We start from the raw sequence: 20,598 nt of genomic DNA on the forward strand, positions 1-20,598 counted from the left end.
ACTCCCATATGTATGTGTATATTGCTTGGAGAACGTAAAACAAGCATCCCACACGAACGGAACACACAACAAAGAGGCGCTAGAGGCTCGGCTCGGTTTAACGGAACCGCCGTCTTCGATCAATCCAATCTAAGAGATGGCTATTGATTTTTTGCGCCATCATTCAAAACTACTACACCAAACGGCGAGGTCGACGTGCGATCAAACTCGCTTTTTAAGTATTCCAAATTAAAAGTGGGCAACAGTTTGATGTCAATTTATCAACGCGAAATAATAATAATAATAATAATAATAATAACAAAATCGCACTACAAGTTAATATTAAAATATAAATTGAACAAAACAATAATTAAAATATGAAAAATAAAACCGTGTAATACATAATGGTCGCATACTATTACTACTAGTACTAGTACTACTACTGCTGCTGATTATGACGATGATGAGAGAAAAACCAGTCGGCAACGACAACGAATCAGTGCCATTTGAATTAATCGGCTGCCGAGCACCATCAACCGTAACAACATAAGCATGGCGTTATGCAATCGCGCGCTAACAAGCTGCTTGAACGCCTGGCGCCGGCCAATCGACGCTGACCCAACCAAGAACACTTTTTAGCCCTAGAGAGAGATTTTTCCAAGCATAATCCAAGGACGAGGTCAGAAACGCCGGCCGCGCGTTGAACACACACACACACACTTCAACCTGCTAAAGCCGTCATTCAACCGGTCATGGACACGCATGCATGCAGGTTTGAAATTCTAAATGGACGATTGGACCAAAAAATGAAATTTTTCCAATGAATAGAAAAAAATAATAAAAATATTCAATATTCGATCAATACTGATGAACCATGCACAAATTTTCCCAACAAACATGTCAACTTTTGAAAGCAATTCGAAACAAACAAAAAAAAAATTACTGCCCACGCAAAGGATGGGAATGATTCATCCATCAGTGTAGTAGAATAGAAAAGGTAATAAGGGATGGAAAGCGCAAATAAAAAAAGAGAAAGAGAGAGAGAACGAAAAATTAAGCAAATCGACCAACAAGCATAAAAAGAGAAAGAGAGAGATGACAGGCAAGAAAAACGATCGTTAAATTTCGCGCACGGTAGTAGCACCGGCCGAAGAGGGAAAGTGATCAATTTCATCCGACCAACAGAACGATGAATTGGACACAAGTCAACGCAAAAAGCCGACGCTGAGGAATGAAATCAATTCCCATTCTTGGCAAAAGGATATCCATTTTACACTGCCATTTCCTGCTCTTGCATGCTTAACTCTCTCTGCCTGTCGCTTTCCTCAGCTCGCTCGCTGTTTAGCGTTGCTTCAACGCGATCGAGAAATTTGAAATAGTCACCAAATAGAAGCGTCATTTTTCGGAACAAAAAGAATTTTCCCCTTTACTGACAAATAATACCTACTGCTGCTGCTTCGTAGAAATGGGCCTGAACAAATCCGCAGTCCGCACACTACCGACGTTTTTGAACAAAAAGACAATATATATATATATGTATGTATCTGTCGGCGGTTGAAGTTTTGGCAACTGGAACCGCAGTTGAACAGCAGAATCGATTAATTAATCAACGTAGAACTGGTAAGAAACGTCGCCGAAGCAATTGCCGGCGTTCTGCCAGCGGCGTGAAAATTATCAAGGTCGTCCAAGCACGACCGGCTCCTGCGTTCAAAAACTGTACAGTACGGTAATTTTACCTGAACATTACAAAAGTAAAAAAACTGGGAAACTTCAACGCGCGCGTTTTCAACAGTGGAAAAGAGAATTTTTGCAAAACTCAACAATGTCCAACAAAACCCACTTTACGGTGTCGTGGAAGAACAAATTTACTGTCATACTGTAATCAACAGATAATTCAAGTATCGAAGTGACGACGGCTCAATTGACAAGGGCCAAGGTGCGATTGAACGAAAACGAAACGAACGACACTGTTTGACGAAACAGTCGACAACTATACTTTACAATGAAAACGAATCATTTTTCAGGTTTACTTATTGCGAATGTCTTGAACAAACACGACAACAACCTTTGCCGTTGGCCGAAAGTATTTTCAGCAACAGAAAGAAGCTGCGTTGTTGACTTTCCGCTAAGCTGTAAAAGATGCTAAGCTGGAATTGCCCATTTATTTTTAAGAAAAAAGTTTTTTTCCTTTTTTAAAATAAAGATTAAATTTATATAGAAAAATTATGTAACACGGAAAAATGAACACTGCTAATAATAGTCGTGTGAACGCGTCGATAAGTGACAGCGATGCAATATGTTACAACAAAATACATACTAATTCACTGATGTCAGTTTGATAAGTTATGCTGATAAATTGTTCATTCCCTTAGGAATTGGAAAAGACTAAAAAGAAAGAAAGAAAAATAACATAAATATGATAAACAATTTTTTAAAAAAAAATATAAGAAATTTATCCACTAAAAACACAAATACCACATTGTTTGCTTCAACAACGAATGCTGAATGTGAAATCACTAGTAGCTTGCATGATGAAGAAATGAATAAATAAGCAGCATACAAACTGGTAAGAAAGTAGTAGATGGGGGATGGTTGAATTTGTTTGCAATTCAAGGCCATACCCCCTGAAGATGAAACAATTAAAACAAGTCATTGACAACGTTCCATACTTGGACAAAGGGAATAATAAAAATTGGAAAATTAATATATCCACCTTAGCAGAATTATTTATGTCAACGGTAGAAAAAAGAGATGACTGTGAAACAAAAAAAAGAGGAATAAATGTCCTTCTTACACGGTCAGGGTGACGACGGTCTACGGGTGTTGGTGAGAAGAAATTTCACCATGATCAAAATGTATAAAGGCAATTGTTGAAGAAATTTTGTCTGTCTTCAAATTTTCCAGCATCATCTTAAAGCACAGATGGTTGGTTGTTGGTTGGATCTTGAAGTGAAGAGAGAAGTCGATAAAGATCGCAAGCATTGCACGGCTAGCTTACTTGGCAGCTTTTTCAACGTCTCCGCCGTGTTTAAACCAACAACAACGATCAGCAGGGCTTTTTCTGTTCCAATGCCGGTCGTCCATCAACTAAAACAACTGTTTATCAGAACGTCGACAACAAATGAAACCGATTTCAATCACTTCCACTGAAACACACAAAGAGCAGCAGCGGCAATATTAACGTTAACATCAACGGCAACGCTGGGCAAGCAGAACTGAACAAATTCCACAAACAATTATGATAATGATGGAATTGTTTTTTGAATTATAATTTTCTCTCAAAAATTTCAATTTATCATCCCAATTTCCAAATGCATCGTCGTCAATTTTTGCTTCGATTGATTAATAAAGCAGAAAAGAATGTTCAGTGGAAAATTACAACAATAAACAAGCATAATTTCGGAAAAATAATTGTTTGAACAATTGTCATCAAGCTAGCATCAAGCCAGCTGTTTATTTGCACAATGACATGTCAAGAGAGCGGGCAGGCGGATTGCAAAAGTGCAATTGAAAAAGATTGCAAAAGTTACAAACCCGTTTCTGCAAACTCAAGCGTGTAAAGCGGCAAAAACGTCAGCAGCTTATTTCCACACCGACCTACCTGCAAGGAGATGATTTGCATGGAACAAAAAAAAACTATTCGAGCTTGAATACATTTTTACCAATGAGAAATTCGTCAGTAAATACTTTAATGTCGATAAAATAAACTAATAAGAAAAACATTTACACAACGAAGCGGATACTTTTCAGTGAAAACAAAACAAAACAAAATACTGCGCATCTCTCATTTCACACATAACCAGTTTTCACTCAAGAGAATATTTTCAAATTCAAATGAAATTAAATATGTGTCATTTGACTTAACCTGATTGTCAAATTATATTTTTCTTTTTTTTGTTTTTTTTAAATATAATTTTTCCACTTTAATATTTTCAAAAATAAAAATAAAAATAATTGTTTTTTATAAACTTTTTCAAAAATTCAAATTTGCATTAATGACTGTAACTCAATTACAGTGAACTAATTAATGGGGAAAAAATGAAAAATTAACCTCAAACAGTGATAAATTTAATTTAAAATTTATCGCATTAAAATTTGTATTTTTTTGACAAAAATTCCATTCCACTATCATTGAATGGTGAATGTTTTGGCGAAATGTAGCCTATTTCAGCAAATTAAAGTTACCAAAAAATCAAAAATTCAACTGGTAATATGTCAAATAGAAAAATTAATTGAAATACGCAAACACAATTGGATTTAGTGCCTTTTTACGTGCAGATTGTCAAAAGTTGTATACAGTAATAAAACTTGAAAATCGAATGGGGAACATTTCAGATATTTTTTGTGCCAAAAAACGAACCGTAATGATTGACATGTTGCATGGTACTTTAAAATATAAAGGATTCTGTATAAAATATTATGAATTTCCTTTTTAATTCATTTACGCTGCTAATTTTGCACATTTTCAGGATATTTATTGTGAAATGTCCGTTCATTCAACGAATGTGATGTTATTCATGAGTGAAGCAATAAGGAAACGATACGTCATCGTAAGCAGACGATGAACAAAATGTTTAAAATTTTAGATTAATTATAATTTTTAATATGTAATTTTTAAACATTTGGTCTTTTTTAACGTGCGATTGCATGCAAAATCGGTTGCGAAAATCGGTTATTATTATCCGCTAATTTGAAAATATTTTCTTTTATCACAGGAAAAAAGCTATGTCGGGGAAGGAAGTTTCGGAAAAATCTATAAAGCATTGGACACGGAGAATGGTGAAACTGTTGCGTTGAAAGTATCTCGGAGGAGCCCCGGCTCAGAGAATGAAGTGCACATTTTGCAAAAGTTTATGAGTAATGCTTTTGAAATATTGCAATCATATCCAAGATGAAGTTTTTAAATAATTGTTTTGCCGTTAAAGATTCAGGCAGCCGACACTGTCCCAAACTATTTTATTCCTCAAAAGACGATATGTATGTTTACATATCGATGGAAATTCTGGGTGTGCCATTGAAAACTTATCGCCACAAATCGAAAGGAGGAAAGCTGAGCATGATTTGTGTAAGTCTCATTGCAATACAATGCATTGAGGCACTGCGAGATTTACACGAAGCTGGATATCTGCATTTGGACTTGAGCCCGGTAAATTTTTCGTTTATTAACTTTTCAACGGAATAAACACTTTTCTTATTCTTCTGCGTTGGAGGCAAATTTGCTGCTTGGGTTGGGTTCCGACGCGAACAGAATTTTCTTAATAGATTTTGGGCTGTCCAAAGCGATTACAGATGACTGCTGCTACTTCAAATCGGATCATTTTTTCGGTACTCAATGTTACGCTTCTATTTCAATGCACAACTTGCAGGTATGTAAAATTTTCCAATCAAACGTCATCTATAGTTACTACTACTTCACACATCGATTACTTGATTACTTAATAATTCATGAATACAGGATAAAAGTTTTTAAAAAAAAAGAAAAACATCTTTTTGATAGTGATAGATGTTGTTCTACAAATGAAAAGCATTAACAACATCTGTGATCAAATAAATTAATTTTCAGCCAGTAGGTAGAAAAGATGATCTGTTGTCATTACTTTATGTATTGACCGAGCTGCTGACTGGTAGTTTACCATGGGAAACTGTTCAAAGCAGAAAAGACATCGTGAAAATGAAAATAGAACGGTTTCCGATACTATGCAAATCGTTGCCAGCGCCGATGAGCATGTTCGGTGAACATCTGAACGAGCTGAAGTAAGATTTTCAACGACATGCATGAATTTCTCAATTTAACTGATTTTTCATTTTTCCAGCTACATGGATAAACCAGATTATCAGCTTCTAATTGATGGCTTCACAGAGTGGTTAAAAAGTAAGAAGTTTTCACCAGATTCTCCCTTAGATTTGAAATTAAAAGAATGAAATGGAAATTTTGTCAGTCTAAGTGGACCGTGAAATTAACAAAATTGAATATATATAAATACATTTGCTTATATATTTATATTTATCTTACACTATACATATACATTCATGAATTGAGGAACAGAATGAATATTTGTAAATTGTGTAATGTGTTTGTTTGTTTTCAATGGGCACAAAAACGATATATCTATACATGCCTGCAAAAATGGAAAAACGAAACCAATTATCAGTACTACGTTCGGCTTGTTGCTGCAATCGTTTCAAACGAATTCAACACATGCAAAGTGTAGTTGAACAAATTATCCTGCAACTCTACATCCAAAGCCAACGGCGATGGTTCTGCTTTTTTAAAATTGCTCAAATATCGACCAGTTTCATGTTCCACTTCCGGACTCAACAAACAATAAAGCGGAGTCTGGGCACCTTCTCTAGCTGTTTTCAGAAAATACCAAAGGAATGGTTTCGAACAGAGGCGAACAATTCGGTTCGTGTTCAACGGCGTGTAACGCAACAAACGAGTAAAGCAAGCGCCCGGATAGCACACGTTCACTGTTACGGATGCATTGTCCGCTGCCAACCTCTTTGCCAGAGCAAACGCATAAATGGTCTGAAAATTTTTTGAAAAAATGCATTTTTAAAATGATCGACATTATCATAATGTTCAAAAAACAACGATCGATTATTACCAGTGCAAGTTTACTTCGACTGTAAGCTTCAAATCGATCCCAACCGTCTCTGGTGTCCACAGTTTTCAAATCCAATTCTGCAGAAGAACAATAGCTTTGGAGGCGCGAGACGAGAAATAAAATTCGTGCTCTCGGTGCATCTGTCGCTTTCATCAGTGGAAGCAGCTTTTCCGTCAGAAGTGCATGGCCAAGATAATTCACTTGCCATGTGTATTCGTGGCCGTTTTCGGTCATCTGAAATTTCGGATAGAACATCACAGCAGCGTTGTTCACCAAACCGTCCAATTTGTGTTCGTGTTGGAAAATCTGATCGGCAAAATTGCAAACTGATGCAAACGAATGCATACGCAGCCGAATTATCACCATCAGTTGTGGATCACATCCTCGATTGACCAAAGCTTCGAATGCTTTTTCGCCGGTCAATTCAGAACGAGAGCCCATGTAAACTTTCGCGCCAAAAACGGGAAAATAAATCAAATTAAGAATAAAAACAAACAAACAACGCTTACCTCGCAGTACTAAATCGCACACAATTTCCAACCCTATACCGCTGTCTGCGCCGGTCACAACATAAATTTTTCCATCGCATCGTTCCTGTCCCGCGTATTTCTTCGTTCGTCGAAGACGACTACAAGGATGTCAGGAAAAAAACAAAAGAAAAAACTACCAAAAAAAGAATATTCATCTCTTACTAGTAAATAATAAAAAATGCAAACAAGAAGTAAAAAGGATACAGGATCCAAATGGATGTCGTATTCACCTCCATTTTCGAACAGCGGCGTCAACAAGCACATGCTACTTTTGCACTTTCTGCAAAACATCATGATTACGGTAGATTTTCAAGTATTAATATTTTGAAAGTAAAAAAAAGAAAAACATGTTTTAATGATTTATTCACCTGCGGCAGAACAGCAACTGATCCTGTCTGAAAATCAAATTTAAGCAAACAAGTACACAATCTTACTATTTTCAAATGCACTTCAAATTAAAGTTTCATTAATACATTCTTATTAAAGGTTGTGTCGTCGAATTAGATTGCACTGCTTCTTACAGTCGAATTCAAATCTCTCATTTGAATAAGCTATTCAGCGAATGAAAATTGCTTACCAATTGTTCTGTTAGAAATAAAAAAACGACTTGGCAATGTTTCAAGTAATTAACTGATACTGCATCGTCAATTTGTTCATAGCTGAAAATTTTTTTCCATTTTCAAATAACTGCCTTTTCTTTTTTCTCTATAATTTTATTTAAAAAAAATCAACAATTAACCAAGTTAAACCTGCAAACAGGCAAACGAAAAAATCCATGAAGCGAACAAATGCGTAAATTTTATGTTTTTCGTACATCTTCTTTCAAAGATACAGTTCGATTGAAGACGAGCTAAAAATTATTCAAAAGAAAAGCAGAAGCTATCATATCATTGTTTTTGAACAATTTAAATTTAAATTTGAAAAAAGCAAAACAGTAATTCACCTTTGTATCAGTTGAATCTGGATCGACTACGAAAAAGCCAACTCTTTCGAACTGAAATCGGCTTTCCACTTTGGCGCATCGCCTCAAGCTTTCGTCAATGTAAGCATCGTTGATCACATGCAATGAATCCTGAATGCAAAAAAAAAACAATACACACTATGCAAATGGAAGAAGAGAAAAAAAATACACAAAATCATTGCACAACCTTATTAACGTCAGTTAAAAATCCTCCCGGAACTTCGTTCGAATCTTCCGGATTTCTGTGATGAAACCTGAAGATCATTTATTTGATCACGTACAAATTTCGCTTTTCCTATTCAACTTACAATCTCTCGTACAAGCGGACTTCACAACTGATCGGTTTCGCAACCCAATGGATGAAACATTTTGGTTTGTTCTGTTCAGTCAATTTTTCCACTTTCACAATCAATTCCATATATTCTCCCAGATGATTCTGCACATGATAACGACATACACATGTGACCAAATCAATCAATCAAGCAGTAAGATAAGCTACCTTTTTTATTTCTTGCAAAATCATCACAAGACCAACATACTTTAAACCAACTGCTTGAGTACTCGTAAAGCGTTTAAAATGTTTATCATCAGCATGCTAAAAATGGAAATTCATCATTATTTAAAATAGTGAGTTCAAAAAAAATTTTTAAGCAACCTCTTTAAAATCATCAGCTTCGATGAATATTGTAGAATCAAACTGGACATGATGCTTTCCTGTGGATTTATCCGACAGAGTGTTGGGAAAGTCTGGCACTTCCACCATTTTTGGCAATTCAACAGGGTTTGCAAATCTTACTTTCAAAGGGTTCAACACTGCCATATGTCTGAAAGAAAAAAACAATGCAAATATTAATTAAAAAAAAACTCTATTCACATACACACCTCGGAGCGGTTACGTTTAGCACATCTCGAACACAAGCTTCGAGCATCATCGGATCAACTGCAGTTAAAGCTGTCGTAAGACCCATCTATAAATTATATAATTTATAAAAGAAAAGAAAATGAATTTTCATTTTTTAAAACAATAAATATAAATTCACTTTAGCGACAAAATTGTTTATCGCTTGTGGAGGAAAACCACGTCGTTTCAGAGCTGTGAGTGTAAACAGTCTCGGATCGTCCCAATCGCTGCAGCAGTTGATAAAATTATTATCATGCTCAATTATCAAAATTAGCATACAACGTTTATTACCGTATAATATTTTCTTGAACTAATTTGATAATTTTCCTTTTAGATATGACCGCGTAATGGACGTTCAGACGAGCAAATTCCCATTGCACTGGACAATACAAATCCAATGCGTTGCACAACCAATAATAAGAGGATCGTCTGTAAAAAATTAAAACAACAATTATTATTATTATTCATCAAGCAAACAGTCCTTTTTGATCGTATAATTCAAACCTCGATTGAAACTCTTTCGTGCACAAAGAATGTGTTATATTTTCAATCGAATCGCACAAACAATGAGTATAATCATAAGTTGGGTAAATACACCTGAAAAATACAGAAAATTTTTAAAAAATATTTTCACATTAAAAAGCAAACTTTTATAATTTCAAACCATTTATTGCCCGTTCTGTGATGAGGAACGTATTTGATTCTATACGCCACTGGGTCGACTTTTCCTTCTTCCAAAGTTATTTTCATTCGAAGGGTTGCTGCGCCCTCGTCGAACATACCATTTTTCATATCCTAATCGTTTTGTTTATGTTCAGTTTAAAATAAAATTTATGAAAATGGCAATAACGAACTTCGAACAACTTCAAAGACTCGTCAATGGGTCGATCACGCCACGGAGAAGGTGTCGGATTAATACCTTTCACTTCTTCCGCTTTCTGATGGCAAACGTAGGCATGGCCACGCCTTATCAATTCCAAAGCATATTCGTACAGTTGATCAAAATAATCTGACGAATGCGTCACTTTGTAAGGTGTATATCCTAAACATAAGCATGTCATAGAAGAAAGATTGTTTTTTTTCACTCATTTCAATGCACATTACAGCAAAATTCAGAAACATCAGAGTATGGATCAATTATTTCAGACAATAAATCACCAACTCAAAGGCAAACTTTCGATAACAATACAAAACTTCAAGGTTAAATTAAAAAAATAAATAAATACTTGCTAACTAAAAAAATACCTACCTAACCATTCTACCATTTCTCGAATTGCAGTGAAATACCGTTCTTCTTCTTTTTCCGGGTTTGTGTCATCATAACGCAAATAGCAGATCCCACCGTGAGCCTAAAATTAAACACCACATTATCAACAACAAAAAAATAAAATTCGTTTTTCCTGTACAGCACTTTAGCATATCCAAAATCAATGTTTATAGCTTTCGCGTGACCAATGTGCAAAATACCGTTTGGTTCAGGTGGAAATCTCGTCACTACCTTAAAAATGTTGACGGAAAATTATAATTAACACAGTTTTGTTGACAACACAGTGTTTTCTAACCTTTCCCCCCGTAATTTCCAAATGCCTTTTCAAAAGATCCATAGTCTTTGGTGTTACAACATATCCTTCAGTTTTGTAGTTCTCTCCCGGCTTGTGGAAATGTGCTTTTGTTTTCATCAATTCTTCAATAGTAGCTGCACCTTCAAACTCTGTGAATAAATATTGTAATTGAAACTTCACTTTCAATTCATCACAAAATTATACGAACACATACCACTTTCTTCATTTTTTGCTGTTTCTTTGGCTTTCAATTTCTCTTTTGGCATCACCTTTGAAGGGATCTGAAAACAAATTTCATAAAAATTTGTACGTTGGAACAAAATATTAAAAAAAAAGAATACTTTCTTTCCGCTCTGCATATCGTCCAATGTTTTCGGCCCCAATAATATCAACATTTGCATATCAATTTCTTTCTTCAACTTGCTCCCATCAGCCCATGGTAATACTTTGCGGACTTCAGCTGAAAGAAACGAAATAAAAGAAAAATGATAAACACTACAGACAACGTATGAAGTAAAATACAATTTCAAATTTAAATGATCAGTGAAATTAATTCAAATTCAGCTCTGAATTTTCATTTCAAATGTCTGCGAAACATCATTTCATACGGTGAACAGGTTCATTTATTCACACAATGACGGCCAATGACCACTTACCAATCAACGATGAAATTGGAAATTTATAACGCATCAACTGTAACTTTTCTTCATTCGCTTTGATAACGGATGTAACCTGCAATGACGAAACGACTGAAATAATAATTGAAGATGCAATTCTTATTTTTTTTCCAAAATAACAATCATACAGTATCTTCAATTTGTTCTTCAGTAACTTTCACACCAATGCCACAAGCCTGCTCGAATTCTGCTTTATCAAAATCGCTGGCAGCATGCGAAAGAAGAAATTGCAACGCGGCTGAGGTGAAAGCAAAACTGCAAACTCGAACAACAACACAAGTCAACATTTGCATTACCTGAAAGCTGCAAATCATTTTCCAATCTGTTGTTGCAAATTTCCTCTATCAAAAGCTCTGCATATTGGAAGCATTGTTTTTTAAGACGTGTGGCAGTTTGATACAACAGTTTGCCTTGAGATTCGCTCAATTTTCCGTTGGTAATTTTCAATGCCTTCAAAAAATAGCACAATAATTGAGAAAAGAAATGAATCAACCTGCACAGTCGCTTCACCTGATTTGCCATGTTGGAAAGTGATGCCGTAAGCGTTTCATTTCTCAGTGTTTCTTTAATTTTTTCACCACTTAAGCCAAGCGCACTCAGAAGCTGATTATTATCTGCGAAAGCCATGCGACTGAAAAAAAACCAAAAATAAAAATAGCCTGCGCAACTTAACAACAACACATTTCATAAGTGTACACGTTTTACAGTAATTTTATTGACCATCAAGTGCATTGCATGTTTTTTATTACAGTAATCAAAAAAATTCAAATTTAACAAATTACAAATTGAAAAATGCAATTTCTTGATTCTCAAAAGAACAACGACATTTGAATTTTCCAAAATTTTCCATATTCAATAGAATCTGAAACGGATCGTTCACTTGTTCAATAAACGATTTCAATCAAATGATTTCATTTGTTTCTGAAATACTATCTATGCTCATCGACAATTTTTCATCCACTATAGTCATTCAAATTTCTAGGCAAAAGCAAAACGAAAATAGCATATGCTAGCTGTTTTCATTTTTCTCAATGCTTTACAGGAAAAAGATAAAATTTCACTGCTGTATCGAAATTTTGAAACTGAAACAATCATTTAAATGAGGAAGCATGAAATTTGATCATGTACCAATTTAATGTGTGAGAATTCTGCATCCAATAATTGACAACACTGAACAATCATTTGCACTTCATTCCATGAAATCAATTCTTCCATCGTATGTTCTGAATGAATTCTTATGAAGATAAAAAAAATCTATTCATTTGAAATAAAAAAAAGCTTACAGAATTTGTCAACGCGGTTTCAGCAGTAGACAGTTCAACACTGCTAGGAGATAAAGTGGCCATGTATTTCAACAATTCTAATCGGTCTTTCAATCCGATGAGAATCTGAAAAAGCGAGAACAATCAATAAAAACATTAATAAGAATAATAATAATAATTTCTTACTTTAATCACCAAAGCGTGACATTTGTACTTTTTTGCCAACATTAATTTTCTTTGATTATCAGAAAAAAGGTCAATATAAATTGTAATATCCTGAACAGAAACCTTTAATATAAGCAATAACATTCGACGAATGTTTGCTACTCACAGATGCGGTAGCGCCATTGCTGTATAAAACGTTCAAAAGCTGTTCACAAGATATTGGAAGTTTCAACTTCTGTTTACCAAACAATCCCTGGAAAAAATAAAAATTACAAAAAATAATACATACATAATGCAACTTGTACCTTTCGCAAAAGCAATTTTTGTATTTCAGCCCATTGTTGGCGTTCTGCCAGAGCTTTGATCGCGATCCAATCAAACTGCTGTTCAGTAAGAGCAAATTTATTCCGAATTGATAATGGACTAGCAAGAGAATTCTAAATAAATTCTATAAGAAAATATATTTGGTATAATAAAAATAAAAACGTATCACCGAAGGAAGTTCATAATGCAAACGGCAACAATACATCAACGTTTCCAATACAGATGAATCCACAACAGACTTTTCATTTTTCAAACCGCCCTCAACACGAGCACTGTTGTCAGCAGCCTACACAACAAAACAAAATTAAAATGAGGATAGCTGCATGGAATAAAAATTTAAAAAAATATATACATCAATAGGCAACTGATGTTCCAACAGATCAGCATAGCTGTTCAAAAACATTCGCTCTTCATTCAAGCTTGGATCAGCAAACACACCGCCGGCTAGAGCTTTTCTCAAAAGCGCAATTTTCGATTCTGCATTCTTTTCTGAACAAATACGACTCACTTCAACAGCAGCCAACTGTTCAACCAGACCAAGAGATCTAACAAATTGGCTTTTTCTTTTGTTACACGAATTTGCATATCAACAATAAACATACAACAAAAGTTCAGATAATTTATCATTCATTGAGAGCTGTTTCAAATAGAAAATATAATGCGAAACGGCTGGTGGGAATTCCAAAAGCAACTGCCGAAATACAACCGGCGAAAGTGTACGTTCAAGAAAAAGAACAACCTGAAAAATGAAATTAAAATTTTAAAAACCATTTATAAGATGAAAAAAATTGCTTGACAAATTTACGCAACAAATTGCATCACCGTCGCCAAAATCGATCGCAGTTTTCAACAACTGCTTTTTGTCACTCAACCGTCTGTAATATTGAAAGATGTAAATTTCGCCAGTTGCCAAACGGCCAATTGTCTCCTCGAAATCGGGAGCAAAATATTTTTCCTGCTTCAAGCGACACTAAACGTAAACAAATAAACAATTAAATATTCTATTTTGATCTGAACATTACAAACGAAAGGAAAAATGAATATACTTGTAATTCGGTCCATTTGGATCGCAAACGACTGCATTCCGCCTGCAAACGCTTGTAATCGTCACTGTCGGATTGAGTTGCTGAAATATTAAAAAATATTTTCCAAAATTAAAAATAATAACTAAATAAATCGTTGAAACAACCTTGAACAGAAAGCGGTGTGGTTCTCTGTTCAGTGGTTTCACTTGAAATGGAGCGTAAATCACTCGGAGTCTGAGAATTTGAAACACTGGACATTTCATCGTTGAAGCTGCTGGTCAGATGATCTTAATGAAAAGTCAGTAATAAAAACAGAATATCAAAAAATGCAACTAAAACAATCAAAGTTAAAAATTATACCGCCACCAAATAAGCCTAGTTCTTCGTCATCTGTAGAATTCAAATCCAACTTGTTCAACTCAGCCCCAATTTCTTCAATAATTTTTGCAGTCTGAAAAATTTACAAAAGTACTGTCAAATAATTCACCGACAAGTAAGCATGATATTTATATATTTGCAACGAACATCGGAAGGAAAATCATCGAAACAAAACGACGACACATTGGAATCGTTCCAAAATTCGTCATCCACATCATCGGAGACACCAGACATAAAACTAAAATATAATTAATAAATATTATTAACTATCATTTGTCTTCTATCAAAAGATCACATTTTCAAAAACTGAACAACTTAACAATCATTAGACTGTTTTATACAAGTAGACAAATTACACAGCAATCAGTTAATCAAAAAATATGTTCTTATAAAATGATAAAACGAATACAATTCAATAATAAAATCGAAATGTTGATATTTTTGAAATATAAGATGCAAAACCAAGAACAGAACAGATTCAACTGACTGTACCATAAGAAAAATAAAGTAGTGTAAAACTTCTTTTAATTTTATAAAACAATTCTTCTTTTAACTTTTATATTAAAATCAAACAAAAAAAATATTCAATTTTCATGTAATAAAATACTTTTTATGAGATTTTCCGCTTCAAAAAATATCGTACTTGCAAATCAATCTACAACAAACAGCAAAACGTTACAGCACAAGAATAAATAAATTTTTGAAAAGTAACTTTTGCTTTAAAATCAAAATGTTTCCACCGTTTTATTACATATTTCACTTTATTCACACCATACAATCAGGTAATAATGATCAGATTTTAATTCGTACCAGCAGTAATTAATTACCTTATTGTCACTAAATACTGTATTGCACTTCTCAAACAAATGCAAACACAATTTGCAATAAAATGTACAGTATGAGGCCAGTATTTCATTTTCTTTAATTCTGTTGATGGGCAGTGGAAATATGTCTGTGATTTGTGGACGCACTGCGTGTTTGACTATCGTCAGTGTGCAATGATCCTTTCTATACCATTTCGGTTAGACATTTTGATTGCATTTTAGCCTCTCTTCGTTATTGTCAGAATTGATTTCAAGAAAACTGCTCCAACGCTAATTGCTTCATTATAACTTCTCGCATCTTCTCAACATTTAAACATGACCCTGTTCTCAAGTAGCCAGTTGACGTCTGCGGTTGGTCACCTTCATCTGATCATACACGCGTTTCCTATATTCATTTGTGGACAAAGAGCCAACAGTTTCGTCCATACTGTGTTGCTGCCTTGATTCGTCCGATTCCAATTTGAACGGTGGCAGTATGATCAGCTTCATCTCAGTGTGTTTGCCATGGTCACTGGTCTGCTGTTGTTCCAGTCGCCCACGGTACTTTTTAAACGGCACAAAGGCGGTTCGCTGGTACAAATCCACCTCGCCGTCGTTGGAGTCGACTTCATCTGCACCGTAGCAACTCTTGGTGGGCATTTCGTTGTTCAAAATTTCCCTCTTCAACCGCTGCAATTGCTGCCTGGTGTGATAATGGTGAGTTGGCAGTTGTGGATCCGACTGGTCAACCGGGTAACTACTAGCCGATGATGATTCACGTGCGTCTTCCAAATTTTGACTCGACGACGTGCTGATCGACAAATTTTCCCAACTATAAAAAATAATACAAATTCAAAGATGATTTTATTTCAATAAACCAAACGAAATTCTTCTCGTAGTTTCTTCCTGTCATTCAACTGCTTATAATAAGTAAATAATCTTGCAAAATGTTAATTTCGCCATTTTCCGAATAGCCCCGATCGCTTCCGAATAACAATAGTAAAATATTTTTCAATTTTCAAAGGAAAATGAAAATTCTGTTACATTCAATCGACTGTAAAGATTCAATAATATAGTTTTAATGTGAGCGACTTAAATTACATGTGACTGCTTTCTACTTGCAGTAATCATTGATTGCTGTCAGGTTGAGTTTGCGAAATTAATAAAAATCAAACCAATTAAAAAAAATATCCAACTCCTAAGTTGGTGAAACGACCTCGAACAAAAAAGATCTAGATTTCTGTTAATTTGAAATTGTGAATAAATCGGTCAAAGTTTCGAACTGTGTAAAACAGTGGGTCTGACAGTCTGAATATAAAAAAAAGCAAACATCTAGTCGTGCAACGTTAAATATGAAAAAGGTGAAAGAAAAACGTGCTAATGTTTCTCAAGCATTCGAATTGAAAAATTATACCACAGGAATAAGCCAAGTTGTTCATCATCAATCGAACCGAAATCCAATTTGTTCAAGTCAAATTCTTCCAATAACTTTTGAATGTTGAATAGTCGCAAAAGCAATGTTCAATAATTCACCGAGGATTAGGTAATTTTACGCTGGCAACGAACGGCAGAAAAATCAAGAAAAAGCATCGAAACCAAACGATGACCCACTGTGGAATCGTTCCCGAAGTTCGTCATGCGCATCATCGACAAAAACATGCATAAACCTAACAACTTCCATTAGAAAGCGAAATAAATTAAGCGGCATTATCAAGCAAAAATTAAACTGAAGTTTCATAAACACTTCAGCGTGTTGGGCGAAAAACAATTTCTCTAATGGGACAAGATAAAAATCGCACAGCCAAGAGAACAATCTAAAAATATACCTTCTCGAATAGAACACAAGTGACAGTAATGGGAGAAAAATGGTGTTATTAAGATTTTCAATTTCACAATGCAAGTGCATGGCTTCCTTTTTTTAATTAAAATCAAAACAAACAATCAATCAATCAATCAGATTCGATTTATTAAAATGCCATCAATAACATTTTCAGTTTTCAAAAATACAAATCGTACTTGAAAATCAATCTAATACAGTAAACACAAAAGGGTGTACGAATGAAATTTGGAAGTTGCCTTAAGTTTCTGTGTTAAAAATTATTTTACGTGAATCTATCGAATCATGTATATGTGGGTTCTGATTTTTACCGGCAGTCATCGATTATTTCACCGCCACTACACATTGTACCGTAGTACAATGTTGTATTTCAAATTTTACCATTAGCCGGTCGTTGGACACAACAAACACATCTAGTCACACTGGTAGAACAGGGACAAAAATCAAAATGCAATAACCAAATAATTAATGAATGCAATAGAGTTCAAAATTGGAATTTCGATGGTAAGCTTTTTTCTTCTTTTTTTTAAACATGACTGCTGCATCAACAAATAGGATTATCGAAGATGAATACGCAGCTTAGCATTGAACGCTGGATCATCTGACGAATAAATAATAAAGATTTTGTTACAGTAATTCCCAGTTGAAACAGGGAAAACTTGTTAACTGTCATGGTGAATGCGCACGCGTATGCAGCATTCAAAGAGAACAACACCAATCCCGCATTTAACGTTAAATAGTTTGAAATTTTTTCAATCGAACGAAAAGGGCGTAGATTGGCCGCCGTTTGGGCAAAGTCAGCAGCTTACATTACAGGAGATCAAATAAAAATCAAGAAAAAAAAACACTTCGGTCCCGTTGATAGCAAACAGAATTGACAATGTTCAGTGACTGGAACTAAAAATTGCCAGAAGACCGCAATTGGTACCCGCTGCTCCAACCCTACAATAAATTGATTGCTATTGCTTTTCCTTCAACATATATACTACAGGAAATATGTTTCATAATAATTTACCCGTAATTTCATCTTTGCTTTTGCTGCACCTTCCGCACCCGTTGCTATACTCGGTTTCTTCCTATTCGGTTTAACCATTTTCTTAAATCAATTATATACACATAAATAATAATCTTGAAAAAAGTCTTCTTTAATTTTTTACTTCTCGCATCTTCTCAAAATTTAAACATGGCCGTGCTCTGAAGTAGCCAGTTGACGTCTGCGGTTGGTCACCTTCATCTGATCGCACGCGCTTCCTACATCCATTTGTGGACAAAGAGCCAACAGTTTCGTCCATACTGTGGTGTTGCCTTGATTCGGCCGATTCCAATTTCAACGGTGGCGGTATGATCAGCTTTATCGGCGCTGTACGTCGCATGGCAGCGGCAGTAACCGATTCCAAAATGTCGCTTTTTGACTACAGAAACACACAAACAACATATATATACTTTCACGGAAGATTCGTGAAATTGGCTCTTTTACCGACAATGTATTATTGTTCATGGTCGCTGTTTTGCTGCCGTTCGACCGAAGTCCACTTTGCAGTGGTTCCAGCAGCCCGCGGCACTTTTTGAACGGCACAAAGGCGGTTCGCTGGTACAAATCCACCTCGCCGTCGTTGGAGTCGACATCATCTGCACCGTAGCAACTCTTGGTGGGCATTTCGTTGTTCAAAATTTCCCTCTTCAACCGTTGCAACTGCTGCCTGGTGTGGTAATGGTGAGTTGGCAGTTGTGGATCCGACTGGCCAACCGCACAATTGCTAGCCGATGATGATTCACGTGCGTCTTCCAAATTTTGACTCGGCGACGTGCTGATCGACAAATTTTCCCAACTAGAAAAAGGAATAGAAATTCAAAATTTTGATTTGATCCATAATCCGCCTGTCCTGCTGCTCTTCCATCCATCAAAGAAACTCGAACTGTGCATTGTTAATTGAAAATTTTTGAAAAATGAGATGAACTAGATAAAGTGATAATAGCTATTTGGCAAAATGTTGAGAAAATTCTGATAACGTAATGCAAATATGAAAGTGCCACCAGATGGTGAAAGAAAAAATTAAGCCTGAACAACGTGACGTCAACGAAAATTTCGAACAGGGAAAAATGTTTTTTCCAACTTTCGTCAGTCATCATCATTCAAGCAGGCATTGTGTTTGTGCTGTTGCACGCAAACACTGGATTTTTCACCAGCATTAATTTGAATTTTCCATCTCGCCAACGTTTCGCTTTGACACCGACACCGAACGCACAATCCTCAGCGTTCAACAAAATCAATTCGTTATTAAAAGTTTTCTCATCAAAAATGTATTGAAAAATAATAAAAAAAGATTTTAACGATATTAATGTGCAAAAAATTTGAATGAGGAAAAACTGCGAATATGCAAGGGAAAAGTTGAAAAGAAATATAAAAATGTAATAATGCATGCATTATATATATGCGGAAATGATGCAGATTAGAAAAGTATTTTTATTTCGTGGTTCAAATTATATGCATAATGTGGAGGAAGAAAAATAAAATTTACCAATTTAAGTCTTGATCAGAGAGGGTGAAACAAAGCGGCGAGTCGATGCGCGACAAACAGCTCGAAACCGACCAGCTCGGTTGACTAGCGTAATAGTCAGACGTTTGGCTAACTGCCAAGCTGGCGATCGAGTCTAAAAAGCAACGTTGATTAGCAAAAACTGATAAAAGAAATAAACAAATAAATAAATTCAATTTTCTCTTCTCATACTGGTCTCAATGCGTTCCAATTCTTCGTCCGATTCGGTTCCGGAATCGCATTCGACTTCAGGAAAGCCGAGCAAAACTTTTTTGGCAAAACTGGGAGCTGGATCTTCGGCCGGATCGCAGGCTTCGACGAAGCGGTCCACGGTGGCACATTCCACCGATTCGGTCGCAATGGCAACGTTGAGTTTCTTGGACCGCTGGCTCGGCTCCACGTCCGCACGGCTCTCGTTGTCCATTGCTGTACACAGAATGTGAAAATCAAGAAACAACAACAAATGCAACATTCACTTCGCGACAACTTTCATGCCTACTGTAGAAGTATATCACATTTTGTGTTGTTCTTTATCAATTTTAGTAAAAATTAACAAATAATTGATGAATAGGAAAAAAAAGTAATAAATAAATAACCAAAAGACAAAAGAACAGTGTATGTGAATAAGGCCGTTGGAGAGGGGGAAGCATTTTTCACAAATGCTTTTTAACGGCGGTAAAACAAGCCATGAATGCATTGATCAGCGTCCACAACGCGCGCAACGGAACGACCAGCGTAAGATAATTATCAACCCGGCCATGAGGGAACATTTTTCTAACAAGTTTGAAATAATAAATCTATACATTGGTCGACCTCGACTAGAAAAAGCTGAAAAAGAAAAACTGGTGCGAGTATTATTTTTTCTCTTTTTTGTTTTTTGCTCTGTTGCTGAAGCTTGTTTATAACCGAAATGTTACACAATGATACTTGTCAAACACACACACACACACACATACAAACAGAGAGAGAGAGAGAGAGAGGGAGAGAGAAAAGTGGGCAGGGTAAAACAAACGTGTGAGCTGAACAAGCCAACCGGCTTCAAGCAAGCA

General features: G+C 35.5%; 8 protein-coding genes across 8 annotated transcripts; 2 read left to right on the forward strand and 6 right to left on the reverse strand.

The window, feature by feature from the left end:
- Positions 1–1,517: 1,517 nt before the first annotated feature.
- Tsp_08337 (glyco protein hormone beta-5) lies at positions 1,518–3,129 on the forward strand. The gene is made up of 3 exons (XM_003375295.1): positions 1,518–1,599; positions 2,004–2,062; positions 2,884–3,129. The coding sequence occupies exons 1-3, from the start codon at positions 1,518–1,520 to the stop codon at positions 3,127–3,129; spliced, it is 387 nt and encodes a 128-aa protein (XP_003375343.1).
- Positions 3,130–4,463: 1,334 nt separating this feature from the next.
- On the forward strand, positions 4,464–5,901 carry Tsp_08338 (putative Tau-tubulin kinase 2). The gene is made up of 6 exons (XM_003375296.1): positions 4,464–4,529; positions 4,695–4,836; positions 4,911–5,125; positions 5,190–5,345; positions 5,543–5,733; positions 5,793–5,901. The coding sequence occupies exons 1-6, from the start codon at positions 4,464–4,466 to the stop codon at positions 5,899–5,901; spliced, it is 879 nt and encodes a 292-aa protein (XP_003375344.1).
- A 232-nt stretch (positions 5,902–6,133) lies between these two features.
- On the reverse strand, positions 6,134–7,028 carry Tsp_08339 (retinol dehydrogenase 14). Its single transcript, XM_003375297.1, has 2 exons — positions 6,588–7,028; positions 6,134–6,508 (listed from the first exon to the last, which is right to left on the reverse strand). Exons 1-2 carry the CDS (start codon positions 7,026–7,028, stop codon positions 6,134–6,136), a joined length of 816 nt encoding a protein of 271 aa, XP_003375345.1.
- A 64-nt stretch (positions 7,029–7,092) lies between these two features.
- On the reverse strand, positions 7,093–8,496 carry Tsp_08340 (glutamine--tRNA ligase). The gene is made up of 8 exons (XM_003375298.1): positions 8,387–8,496; positions 8,275–8,332; positions 8,061–8,189; positions 7,932–7,967; positions 7,806–7,822; positions 7,722–7,776; positions 7,486–7,512; positions 7,093–7,215 (listed from the first exon to the last, which is right to left on the reverse strand). The coding sequence occupies exons 1-8, from the start codon at positions 8,494–8,496 to the stop codon at positions 7,093–7,095; spliced, it is 555 nt and encodes a 184-aa protein (XP_003375346.1).
- Positions 8,497–8,556: 60 nt separating this feature from the next.
- Tsp_08341 (glutaminyl-tRNA synthetase) lies at positions 8,557–15,288 on the reverse strand. Its single transcript, XM_003375299.1, is given in 28 exon segments — positions 8,557–8,673; positions 8,734–8,902; positions 8,961–9,046; positions 9,119–9,206; positions 9,271–9,408; positions 9,484–9,576; positions 9,644–9,774; positions 9,834–10,021; positions 10,229–10,328; positions 10,343–10,477; positions 10,542–10,690; positions 10,756–10,822; positions 10,883–11,001; positions 11,198–11,273; positions 11,347–11,521; positions 11,712–11,849; positions 12,515–12,606; positions 12,788–12,898; positions 12,951–13,082; positions 13,139–13,255; positions 13,322–13,514; positions 13,572–13,708; positions 13,775–13,939; positions 14,016–14,095; positions 14,159–14,281; positions 14,355–14,445; positions 14,520–14,610; positions 15,200–15,288. 28 exon segments carry the CDS (start codon positions 15,286–15,288, stop codon positions 8,557–8,559), a joined length of 3,390 nt encoding a protein of 1,129 aa, XP_003375347.1.
- A 235-nt stretch (positions 15,289–15,523) lies between these two features.
- On the reverse strand, positions 15,524–16,856 carry Tsp_08342 (conserved hypothetical protein). Its single transcript, XM_003375300.1, has 2 exons — positions 16,777–16,856; positions 15,524–16,007 (listed from the first exon to the last, which is right to left on the reverse strand). Exons 1-2 carry the CDS (start codon positions 16,854–16,856, stop codon positions 15,524–15,526), a joined length of 564 nt encoding a protein of 187 aa, XP_003375348.1.
- Positions 16,857–18,263: 1,407 nt separating this feature from the next.
- Tsp_08343 (conserved hypothetical protein) lies at positions 18,264–19,202 on the reverse strand. The gene is made up of 3 exons (XM_003375301.1): positions 19,183–19,202; positions 18,456–18,841; positions 18,264–18,424 (listed from the first exon to the last, which is right to left on the reverse strand). The coding sequence occupies exons 1-3, from the start codon at positions 19,200–19,202 to the stop codon at positions 18,264–18,266; spliced, it is 567 nt and encodes a 188-aa protein (XP_003375349.1).
- A 325-nt stretch (positions 19,203–19,527) lies between these two features.
- Positions 19,528–19,973, reverse strand: Tsp_08344 (hypothetical protein). Its single transcript, XM_003375302.1, has 2 exons — positions 19,742–19,973; positions 19,528–19,664 (listed from the first exon to the last, which is right to left on the reverse strand). The coding sequence occupies exons 1-2, from the start codon at positions 19,971–19,973 to the stop codon at positions 19,528–19,530; spliced, it is 369 nt and encodes a 122-aa protein (XP_003375350.1).
- Positions 19,974–20,598: the final 625 nt, after the last annotated feature.

This window comes from Trichinella spiralis (assembly GCF_000181795.1).
Source record: "Trichinella spiralis strain ISS 195 chromosome Unknown Scfld5, whole genome shotgun sequence".
NCBI lineage: Eukaryota > Metazoa > Nematoda > Enoplea > Trichinellida > Trichinellidae > Trichinella > Trichinella spiralis.